This window comes from Passer domesticus, chromosome 3, assembly GCF_036417665.1.
Source record: "Passer domesticus isolate bPasDom1 chromosome 3, bPasDom1.hap1, whole genome shotgun sequence".
NCBI lineage: Eukaryota > Metazoa > Chordata > Aves > Passeriformes > Passeridae > Passer > Passer domesticus.
In genome coordinates, this window is record NC_087476.1 from 44,724,594 (window position 1) to 44,737,091 (window position 12,498).

Below are 12,498 nucleotides of genomic sequence, written 5' to 3' on the forward strand. Positions count from 1 at the left end.
GAGAATACCATATTGCATTCATGTTCTTGAAATCTTTATCCCTAGCTCTCCAGCTCCTTACTCCCCTTCTCAAATCATCAATCACTATGTACTCATACACCCACCTTTATACTGGAATATATTAAAAATACCCAAGTCTTGTTGTCCAGGAACAGAGTGTCCTGTCTACACCACCAGCATATTATTGCTGCATTTTATTATTGTTTGCTCTAGAAGCATCTCAGAGCGGTCAAACTGCACATGAAATCTACTAAAGGTTAAAGGCCAGATACCAATGAAGCTGTAAGAAATACCCTTTCACTTAATGTGATTAGGGTCCAGAACATGCCATTATTTCAAGTGGAAGAGAAAGAACATTGCAAAATCTTTATACAGTCTCATATTTTCATATACATATACTCATGGAGCTCTCAACTCCACCCAAGCAGATGAAAAAAGTTGTAATATCTTCAGTTACCTTATATCACAGTAATGACCAAATCATACTAAGAAAATAAATTAATTGGTGCAGTATGCCTTGTAATACTTAACTTCACATTGTTACAATTTTCCAAGAATTGAAGAGATTTGTATTGAAACTGGATAACTGCATTGTAAAATTTGTCAAGGGAGATGTTAATAGGACAGAAAAATGATTGGTGGTACTTCAGCATGTAGAAAAGCAAGGGAAATATTTTGGGACTGTAGGACAAATAAATTATATAGATACAGTTATTTAAGAATTTGGAGTGAAGCAATTGGTCACATTGATGTCATAGTTCTGATGGACAGGCAGTCCCCAAAGCTGCTGTGTTCTTCCATCACAGCACTGGATTGTACTTAGGTGATGATTGGAAATTTCTCTTCACAAATACTATTATATTTTTTGTAAAGGAAATGTGAAAGTTCTCAAGTATAAAATTGTTTCAAGGGAAAGGACAGTTCTGGTGAAGTGCTCTAGTGTGTGGCCATGCCACGTCCCAGGAAGGCTGTGCTTCTTTGAAAAGCTCCCACTGGGGTGAAAGCAGGGCTTTGCTGCTCCCACAGCTGCTCCTGACCCACTGCAGAATTCCACCAGTGCTGCTCTGGTTTTGTATGCTATGCTGCACATCGTGGCATAGCACACAAAACCAGTTCTCACTCCACAAGCGGTGGGAGGAAGAAGCTCCAAGAAAAGAGATGGCTGGACAGACAGACAGGGGCACCATTACAATTTTTCCAAGGTAAGCCATCCCTACCATGTTTTCTCTGACACTGAAAATTACTTCCTTTTTAAAATGGAAACTAAACACACTTAGTGATGTACATGCTGAGTTTACCTTGCTCAGCTATCTAGTGCTATAAAGACTTATTTTGAACAAGATTTGAGCTATATCTCTGAACAGTCTTTGATCAGCTCTAATGCAGTGCCTTTTTATTTATCCTACAATGTAAGGAGAAGACCTTTTCTTGTTCAACATATAATTGCTGTATTTGCACATGCTAAGTATGCTGAAAACAATAAAGTTAATGAAGAAAAGTACTGGTTGTAATGAATTAGTAATATTGTTAGATTTGTATTTGGAGTTGATTTTTATTGTTGTGGATGGAAGATGATCAATAGGAATATGTAATCAAGTTGTATGTGCTTTTCATCTCCTGAGACTCATCTTGTAAATGAGATGATGAATCTCACAGGATTTATCCTGGAGAGAAAAAAACGAAATAGAATAATTTAGAATAACTGCTTGGATTTCCTCTCACTAAAAGCTATGGGAAAGCTACCAAGGACTGTGAGACAAAATTACATATTTCTTTAAGATTATAAAAGACATCACTGCTCATATTTTGACATACTTTTCCCATTATCTTTCAAACAATTTTGTCAAGAGCATTGTACTTCATAATGTACTTAGATATTGAATATTTTAGGACCATGCATTTTCTCTACCAGTTAATTAGCTAAGCTTCCAAAGTACTTGCTAGTTGGGATACTGTACCTTTGCTGAAAGCCAGCCTTCCAGAAGATAGAAATAAGATCAGTAAGTCCCAAAGGAAATCATTTTTATGATAAAGAGTCCTAATGTGCCCCAGTAAAGGTGAGGATTGATTGTTATGGCCTATTGTTACTATAATTAGAAGTCAAACACCAATTAGCAGTTCCATTAATAAGATTAATCTCTGCAATATCTGCAGCTGAGACCCAGGGCTTGTGTGCAATAAGCCAGTGTGAATTTAAAGTGCAACAGCTACACCATACTAAAACTGCCAGGCTGAATACTTACATCACACAAAAGATAACACCTCTGCTTTCTTTGAGTTCTGAGTTCCTACATACACTGTTGGTCTTCCTACATTTTTCTAATTGAATACTTTTCATTTTGTTTAAACATCTTCTACCACAACTTAGCTGTCATTGATGGGGATAGGTGCAATGGAGCATGAGGTCTCCCAAACTTTGGTCTGCAGCCACTCCCTCTGCATTGCACCAGGTCAAGGTAAATTTAATTTAGTTTCCATTACTAGTAAACCCAGAAAAGTAGTAATGGAAAAAAAAAAAAACCAACAACTTCTTACAAATATGAAAGTACTCTTCACATGATAAAAATCCATTGTAGAGTTAGGAATCATTTTTTTACTTGAAAATGTGAAGGTAAGAAACAGTCAAATCCAATCTCTGAAGTTAACACCCTAAGCAGTCCAGAGTACAGAAATTGAAAGAAGGGCAAGATCTGAAATGAGGTGAAGAGTCACATACTTGTGCTCTTTGTATTTTTGTAGGTACCGAAATCATAGTTTGTATGGTCTTTCTTTGGTTTTATTTCTGTTTTACCTTTTACAATAACTTTCAAAGACATTTTGTCCACAGATATACCTACACCATGCAAGGCAAAAAGAAGGCTTTTGTAAAATTTAATAGCAAACAGGTCAAAGCAACCTTTTAGTGTCATTTGCAGTCTAGGAATACAATAACCTCACCTCCTTCACTAAAATTTACTAATGTTTCCCATGGCTAATTTGCCAGGAGGCTTTGTAATGGATTTGCTTTTTCCTTTCTTCTAAATGGGGACTATCTAATTTCTTTCCATAGATACCATAGAGAAACAAATCTAGATTAATGTGGAGACACATTCCAGTTGGAAAGCATTTAAACAACTATTTAAAATTACAAACATCTTTAAACTTGTCTACAGTAGGAAGAATCCACTGACAAAACTTCATGGGTGAGCTGAGCAAGTGAAGATAGAGCTTACACAGTAAAAGACCTGCTTTCCCAGAGAGCATTGACCTGTTCCAGAAGCAGAAGGCAGCCCTTTGCTACTGGAGCCATCTACTCTAACTGGAGATGTGAGTCACCAGAGCATTAGCATCTCAGCTGTTTGGCTGCATTCACAAGAACAGGACAGAAGCTACTTGCCAATAACTGCAGCTTTCAGGGAATGTAGAACCAAAGGTGCATATCCTCATGCAATATTTATTCTGTTTTTCACTCAGTGTGGAACACCTTTTACATCTTCTCAATTTCCAGAGAAGGTGTGCTAACACCTCATATGCTGTTATGCTAAATACATAAAGCTGAGTATTGTCATTTCAGATCCTTCTCACCCATAAAATCCCAGTCCTACAGCAGTCCAGGCCACAGGCATAAGTCAACCAACCAATGGTCATTTGTGCATATTTTTGCAGACTACAAGTCTCAAAAGCATATTATAATCAGCATATTACCTCTGAGCTTTTGATACACCAGTCCACATTTATCTTTGCAGACTGAAGTGGTCCAAGGACCACCATTCACATAAGCCTGGATTCCCTGGAGGCAGCCTGAGTGCTCCTCACGCTTACAGCGATTAAAGACTGCTCTAACAAGCACAGCACCACCTCTGCTACAGCTGCCATGGCATGGGTTTTGGAGAAGAACAGACAGAGCTGCAGATGGTGAGCTGCCACCTGTGAGAAATAGAAGAGATTCCCAGTGTCCCCATTAATACACAGCAATTTGTCCCTAATACACAGTGGCATGTCCCTAAGACAGACAAGACCTTTACGCTCTTAAAGCAAGCCACTTCTCACAGTCACCATTTTTAATTCTGAAAATCTTGGGATGGGAAGTTCTTTGGATACTTCAGCTGACAAATGACCATAAAGACACCTAACAGGCTAAATTATGCCAACATCAGTGCAGCCTCTTGTGAGCTCCATAGTCATGAATGCACACCAGTGACACTATTAAGACACAGAGCTGAGGCTACAGGCTGGGGGCAGAATGCTCACTCATCTGTTTAAAACACATCTTGATTATCACCTTGTGAAGAAGACTCTGTTCTTGAAAGACCTGACCTTCATGAAGAAAGCTAGATGAGTCTGACCTCATTGTTGACTCTGCTTTCAGAAGGAGGTGGGTCTACAGACCTCCTGATATCCCTTCCAACTTGAATTATCCTGTGAACCTAGATGTACTATCAGAATCATCTGGTTAACCCTAAAGGAGGTAAGTGGAAGGTCAAACTTTCTTTGAAGATGGCATGAAGCTCTTTGGAATACAGGAAAGGAAATTAAGTCTAGGCAAAGCTTTGTTTCCATATCTAGCAAGAAGCTGGGAGAAACCTAGGTAGAACTGCAGAGTGACAGAGCAGTATGTCTTCTGTCCTTACAGTCCTTAGAAAGACACCTACCCTCTCTGACTTCTTTTCAATCAAAGAAACATTCAGAGAAAAAGAAACCTAAGGTGAATGAATCCTCTGGTTAAGATCTGGATTTAAGTTCCTTGGAGTAGGTTAGAAGAAGATTACTGTGATATGGCCACAATGACAAAGAGCACGTGAAATCACTCTGATCCCTGTGTGTGTGTGTGCACCTCCAAAAACGGGTACTCAGAACAACTTAGTACTGGAACATGACAAGAAAAAGACTCACCACCATAACAAGGAGATGACATCTGCTGCCAACTTACTCTTAAACTGGGCTTTCATTGGAAGCAGTATCAATGTTCTTCCAAAATAATCACTAAAACACTATGGAAAAGGTATCTATGTTCACTACAGTATTGCCACCACTCTTTCAAGCAGCAGGAAGGATTCTGATTCAGAGACAAGTTTATCCAGTCAGTACCTTCTTGTAGTAAAGCATGTTCAGCTTGCAAAGCGATGAATTTGTGGAGCTGTAAAGGTCATCTGCATCATCCTGAGGAAGAAGGTGTAAGGACAGAGTCCAGTATTGGTAGCCCAAATCCAGCAATATCTGCTAGATTTGCCAGGTTATAGTACAGAACTGAAATAGTACTTCCTATACTCCAATTTCAATATTCCATATTGATTAAAAGGTCTTTGCTTGTCAATGGCCATAGGATCCACCAGTGTGGATGCCCGGGAAGATTTGACTGAAAAAAGGATTGCTTTAAACCTCTGACAAGCATCCAAGGAAATCTGCAGAGCTGACTCAATGGATGTCAATACTAGAGGGTATTTTTAAAATTGGCACTAATAGGGTAAAAAAAAAAAAAAAACAAAAGAAAAAAGGCAAAACAGAGAGAAGAAAATAACTTGCTGTGCTAGAGCCAAGGATGCTGAGGGCTGAAGAGATGGCCCAAGTTTGTTCTTTGGTGTCACTTACATTTTAAGCTGCATTACAGAGGCTATGTCAGGCATTCATTACTCAATATAAAGCCATGGAGAACCCTCAGTCCCCAGGCAGTAGTGTCTGGCAGTGCCAGACGTGCACAGAAAAAGATACCCCTTTGGGTACTTCGAGAGAGGACCCAAGCCAGTCCTGGTATCTTCAACTGCAAGAATGCAGCTCCACCATGAAGCATAAAGCTGTCAGTGTTCAGAAACCACATGGTCCTGGAGTTTCAATTATAAACCTCACTTCCAGCAGCAAAGTAAAATAACAGTAAGCTGCATACTTCACTATCCAAGTGAACTTTGCTCTGAGAGGAGGCAATGCAGTGTCAGACTCAAGTATAATCACCAGTTAGGAAATGGATCTCAAAGCCCTCATGAAGCTCTAGCCTCCTGTGTCACATCTGAGGTACTCTCTGATACTATTAGCATGATAAATTATTGTTAATTTGATTCTGCCTAAACCCAAATGTGAGTTCTGCTTTCTCTTTAGCACAGGAGTAAGGACTTTCAAGGGAATATGGAATGCATGCTTTGCTTGAGCACAGGCAATGACATCAACTCTTACATGATACTGTTTGCATACTCTGTACTAAGCACTACAATTGATCCTTATATTTGCAATGCTTCTGTAGCCAAGGAAATATTTTCTTTAATGCTAAGAGACCAGCAGAAAGTTTTAATTTAGGAAATCTGTCCAGCAGCTGAAATTGAGCTGTTTATCATGCTGCTACTTCTCTTCATCCTCTTTTGGGATCACTGGTGCTGAGCTGGAAGCAAAGCCAGGTTCTTTTCCTTGCCAATAGGAATAAAGTCAGGTTGCTGCCAACACGATAGGGAGGTGGCTGTACAGCACAAAGCATGCCAGGCAGGCTTTTATAACACTTCCTCCCTTATCTTCAGCATGGCTCATAAGGCAACCAGCAGTTACTATGATACCCTTGCACACAATGACCCCCACGGCCCCAGATTAATGCAGGCAGATCACGACTCTTGTAAATTATGAAGTGCTAAAGCTGAAGGCAACGCTGGCCAGAGGCAGCACCATTTAACTACACTAGTCCTGCTCCTGTAACTACCTAAATTGTAATCCTCATTATTCTGGAAAAGACTGTTCTCTGGTAGCAGGCATTGGTTTTGTTCCATTGTGTAACAGTGAAAAACAGATGCCAGCTAGAAAGCTAGATTATCTATTTTTATACATTTAGGTCAATTGTCCTTTGAATTGATATATCTAGAGAACAAGAAAATAGGATTTTTTTTTTTCTATTCCAAATTCAGCTCTCAGTACCTTTCTGTTTTAATTTTAATATTACTTTATTGTCATTTAAGAATATGAAATAGTGAGAAGAGGTTATGCAGAATGTGCCAAATTCCAGGATGAAAAGGTCCACCATGGTTTTTTTGTGTTTTTTCAAATTAAACGGTTATCACGGTGTTACATCTTCCTGCTCACAGATTGTATATTTAGTGTAGTACCAGTTACAAAGGACTGATGTAACCTGGCTATCTACTGCAGGACTGAATATTTAAATACAGCACAAGAACCGGTTCCAACACAAACACTGGGAAAAGAAAGACTGGGCTAGTGCAGTTGCTGACAAGTACTGGAACAACTTAGCTCATGCTCAGATTTCAGAAATGCAATTAATTAATCACTACTAAGTATCCTAAAATCAAGTCAGCCATATCCCAGCTAATAGTCCACAATATAATGTTCACAGCATGTAAGTATCAGGCAGTGAGGATGCTCATTACAGTGCCAGAAATAATATTTCCAGCAAAACATTATATATAAAGATGAAGTAATTATATGGCATGGCAACAAAAAGAGCTGTATAGATTACAGCTGAGCTGAAAATCTGTGAGAATCTGTTTCCAAAAAATACTATCCAAAGCTGGAGACATATAAACAATAAAGGATTAAGCATATTTCTTTACTTCATATCACTGAGGGATATACTTTGCCTTTGATATACACGTCAAATATACACAAACCATATATAATTATATTGCAACCAAGACAGACAAAAATGCATTAATGGAAAACAACATCCTTTTGTTCATCTTCGGGAGAGGGCAGTTTGTAAAACACTACTTGTAATACATGTTAAAAATATCATAAAACCGTTTAAGATCACAATTTTACAAGCTGCCTATTCTCTTAGCTATATACAATGGAGAAATAGAAATCAGAAATTAGACTTACATTTAAATAAGTGCAGTTGGAAAAGTACCTTAAATAAAGAAAGAACTCCAAAGCCAAAGCCCACAGTGACTTCAGTAGAGGGCAAGAACTGACCATTATGACACAAAATTAAAAAATGCAGTGGCATATTTGCTTGTATTTACACCATGCTGCAGGACTTAAAGTGTCATTGAACATCCATTCAAATTAACAACTCCACAGTCATCACTTTTGCAGACAGTAATGAACCTTAAGTGAACTTGTGTGGGTGTATTCAAAACTGCTTTGTTTTTGGCATACCTTTGTAACTCTGAACTAGATATGATAATGGGTATTGACTTGCTCAAACTTAGATTATTAGGCTAGATTTTCAGCTGGTTGAACTGGCATCATTCCAATGATGTCCATTTACACCAAATGGCTCATTATTAATTCAAGGTCTTATTTGCTCCTTAATGAATACTTCCACTAGTCACCTTCCCAACGGCAGCTTTAAATGCTCCAACTTTACCTCCGTGGTCAGAATCATCATACTCAAAAACTTAGTTATCAAAAAAATAATACTTTTTCCTCTCCTTTTATGAGGCATACTTAAGGTAAACTTTTTTAATCATTTACAAAACAAACTAAAATACCTCCTGTGCCATAATTAACTAACTAGAATTATGCTTTCAAACAGCATCATTTGCATATAAATATAAAAATTTTACAACCCTAAGGGGACATTATGGATGAAACAAAGTAAGAATGGAATTAAACAGCTAAAAGGACAACACAGCTCTCCATAATAAGCCTGCTTTACAGCCTTGTCCTTCTTCTTACTTATTTCTGCCTGTACTAATTCATATATATTTTCCTTCTCTGTTATCTTAAGATACTACATAGATTTTAAAATTTTTACTTGTTTGGTCTTTCCAGTTCTATGATACTACCTCTGCATTTTGAAACAAATCAGGATACAAACATGTCATTAAGATTGTGCATCTTCCTTTAATGTATTACAGAGGTCAGAAACACAATTAACAAAAAAATACAACAGTCTTATTTCCTCAACCAAGCAACACACAATTTTTAAAACATTTTTAAAAAATTCAAAGTTTATAATTTTTCAACAGATCTCATTACTTACTTCAGTGCTCAGTGAGACCAACTGGTGCCCCACAAGGCTGGCATCTCACTCAGAAATTTCGAGTAAACAGGTATACCCAAATAACATTGGATGAAATCAAAATGAAAGTACTCTATTTAAAAATATTTTCTAGCATTAGGGTATTTTTTATTAAGAGTACCTCTTAATGTAAACTTTCAACTAACTCTCTGGACCCAAATGTTTTCAATTTGGTTGTGCCCAAAACCCACAATTAGATACAATAAGAGTTACACAAAGAGTAGGAAATGGTTTCCACTGTGGAAAGCTTACAATAAAAACCTGAGAACAAAGCTTTGTGATTAGGTAAATGTTGATTTTCCTTGACAGGTGAAGAGGCCACTTAGGATGCTTTGATACCACCAAGAAATTGCCCATCAAATATACCTTAGCATACATACCTGGAATAAATTCCACTGACCATGTCGTGCTGGAAAGAGAGCTCTGCTGTGCTGGGTCCAGCAGCTTTGGAAATAAGCAGTACGACCAAACCTCGCATCTGTAAATTGTTTCGGCTATCGTACACAAAACCCCTAAAACAGAAGAAGACAAAAAGACATATTTTCACAACCCATGTTCACTGGTTGTACCAAAGTGGAAAAAAGACTTAGACCTCAGGCTGCCATCCATTTATTATGTCTTTAATATTCATGTTAGCAGGGAAATAAGTTGCAATTATGAATCATGATCTTTTGTCATCCTTTACCTGACACTTAAAATGAAATCCCACTGCTGCAGAGAAAAACAAGTATTTAGGAGTGAAATAAATCTTGATTACTTTCAAGGAGCAGCATGTCTCTTCCATTTCATGTCATGCACAAGTCAGGTGTACCCAGTGAGCCTGGCAGCTCAGGATACAACATGCTCACAGCAACCCTGACCAGAACAACATAAAAAGCAGTAGAAGGGAGATTCTATATAACTTCCCAAAGCAGAATTTTTTCCTAGTTCAGCCCCCCTGTACTTCCCAGCCACTCAAACCCATGAAAGAGTGCACTGCTCAGATCTCTGCTCAAGGGCACATGCACTGTGGTCATGTGGCATGCACCTTTATTTTTGGTACTAGCTACAGGTACTGAGGGATTTTAAGGAGGAGGGGGACAGCTGCTTGCCTCCAGCATTCTGTGAATCTGTAACTTGCATATTTCTATTCTCACCAAACACACAAATATATAATTTGTTTCTTACCATGCTCCAATATACAGTTAACAGAATGCAGCCAAGGCAGTTATACAATTAAAACTCTATGGATTTCCAAAGTCAGAGCCACAATGAACATTAAGCTACCCAGGAAAAAGACAGAAAATACATATAATGAATAATACATAGTGTGTATGCATCCTGTACGCAGAATTCATAATTGTTTGTGGTGGTGTAAGTACTTCTCTGGCTTGAACTTCAGTTGACCACATGACTCACAACCACAGAAGTTATACAGATGATGCAACTGAATTAAAATATATTTCCTCAACGCTATTTAAAACTCCATGGAGCACTGGCCTTTAAAAACCACTGCCTAGACAGACACTAGAAGTGAAGCACTTTTACCTGATTCGGACTAGGTAAGGAACAGAAGGAAATGACCTGTGTTGAAAATGCTCAGTCTGTAGCAATAGCAAAAGCAAGTGTTATGGGCTGTTCAGGGGGGTTCCAACACCACTAGCAATGAATACCTTACATTCTTAGCAGAAAACTGTTAATGAAAAGTGCAGCTGTGGGTGGGAGGGAAGAACAGAACACAAGAATCAAGTAATAAGGAGCAATATGTCTATCATTGTTACACCTAATCATACAGCCTCTATGTTACATATGGTTTGGATGTAGTTTTAGACGGGATTTTCTATGAATTACCAACCAGTAGTCAAAGTTTAACTCCATTTTCAAAACATGTTGTGTTACTGACATGTAACATATCCACACGAAAGCAAACCGCATTAGACTTGAAACAAATAAAGCCTCCGGTGATCATCCTTTAGACACTAGAAACTACTGCAGCTACTTGACATGGCTTCAGGGGTCACATCCACATTCTGAATTAAGCTCCCCAGAGACACCCTGCACAAGTAACAGCAACACAAAAGTCTTCCAGATGGTGCAATTAGTCTTGATGGGTATGTGGCAGGAGACAGGTGCCTCCAGGGAAAAAAGTGAACTAAAAGCAACCCAAGTGAAATTGCACACACCGAAAAAGATACATCAAGCTGACAGTCTTTTGGAAAACCTCTGCAAAACACAAGCGCATGCATAGGGTACCCCAAAAAAATCCCCTCAATCATTAGCACAATTTTGCTTCCTCTTAAGTTTACAGGCTGGATATCTGCAAATGACATACTTCATCCTCGGGGGTCTGCATACCAGAAAAAGGTAGGAAAGTCAAACACCTCTAGGATTCCGTTTTGGAACTCGGAATTCGTGGGAGGGAAAGGCATTTACTCTAGATATTATCCGTGTGACAGAGTAACCCAGTTGAAAACTGGCAGATTCACAGTTTTAAATACAGCACAGCGTTCACAAAAAAAAAAAAAATAAATAAAAAAAAAATTCATCCATCCTACAGCACAGGGGAGAAGCGCCTGGCTCCGACACAAGCGCGCAGTGACACCGCCCACTCCCGCAGTGACACCGGCTAATGGCTAATGTGCTGCAAATGACACCTCCTACTACCAGGGCCCGTCTGCTGCACGGAATAAATCAAAAAAAGGTTTCACTTAGTGCTTTGTGTATTGCTCCACATGTGCAGATATTTCAGTAGAATGGTTACGCTTTTATTAAAACAAAAATCTGCTATTGATTGCAAGCGTCATTTGTGTTTAAATATTTAAATACAACAAAGATTTAAAAATTATTTGCATGAGACAAAACCACGTTCCTAGCCCTTTTTTCATAAACTGTGAATTTAAACAATTGAGAGGAAACATGGAAACTGTAACAGTTACCATAAGGAAGAGCTGGACATAGGGATAATTTCATGGTACCAAAAGGCAGCAAAAAACCCCCTGCACAGGCAACTGTACAGTCAGACTCTGCAAGTGGGTGTAGCAGAAGACACCACACTCATGGGTACCAGTGCTAATTCAAATTTAATTATGAACAATGCAGAACAAATTTCCCAACAAAACTGATGTGATAAGTATTTTGGGAGGCACAAAAGGGTATTTTTAAATGTTTAGCTACACGTTGTCAGTATTTCCCAAAAGCTCTGCTGATGGCCCAAGCAAGCAGGAGCTGTGGGGCTTGCAGCCCTTTCATCAGTTACCCCATAGGAGCCCCTCCACCCCCACCCAGGCATGGCTGGTGGCCACAGGACTGCTGGTGGGGGCTGAAGTGGACAGATCACCATCCTCCTCACCTCCTCTGGTGATTTTTACCCTTCCTTTCCACGCATTCTATTGAAGGTGTCCCATTGACAAGATCAATCGTTTTGTTTCAGGCCATACAAAAGCCCCGTGTAGTTAACAAGGGGAAGGAAAACAGAGAGGAATTCCATTCCCCTACCTTCCCTGTTCAGCTGTCAAACAAAAGGAGGGGGGAAAAATGATCTGTCCACACAGCTCTAATAAAAAGCAGCTGGGAAAGTCTATAAGAGA

The 12,498-nt window shown here is 38.9% G+C and overlaps 1 protein-coding gene across 2 annotated transcripts in view; it reads right to left on the minus strand.

Moving 5' to 3' along the window:
* Positions 1-12,498, minus strand: part of PDSS2 (decaprenyl diphosphate synthase subunit 2) — a 111,897-nt gene that overhangs the window by 55,939 nt on the left and 43,460 nt on the right. For both annotated transcript variants that reach the window (XM_064412845.1, XM_064412846.1), the window contains exon 2: positions 9,313-9,444. In XM_064412845.1, coding sequence (XP_064268915.1) covers positions 9,313-9,444 — 132 coding nt within the window. The remainder of the gene's footprint in view (positions 1-9,312; positions 9,445-12,498) is intronic.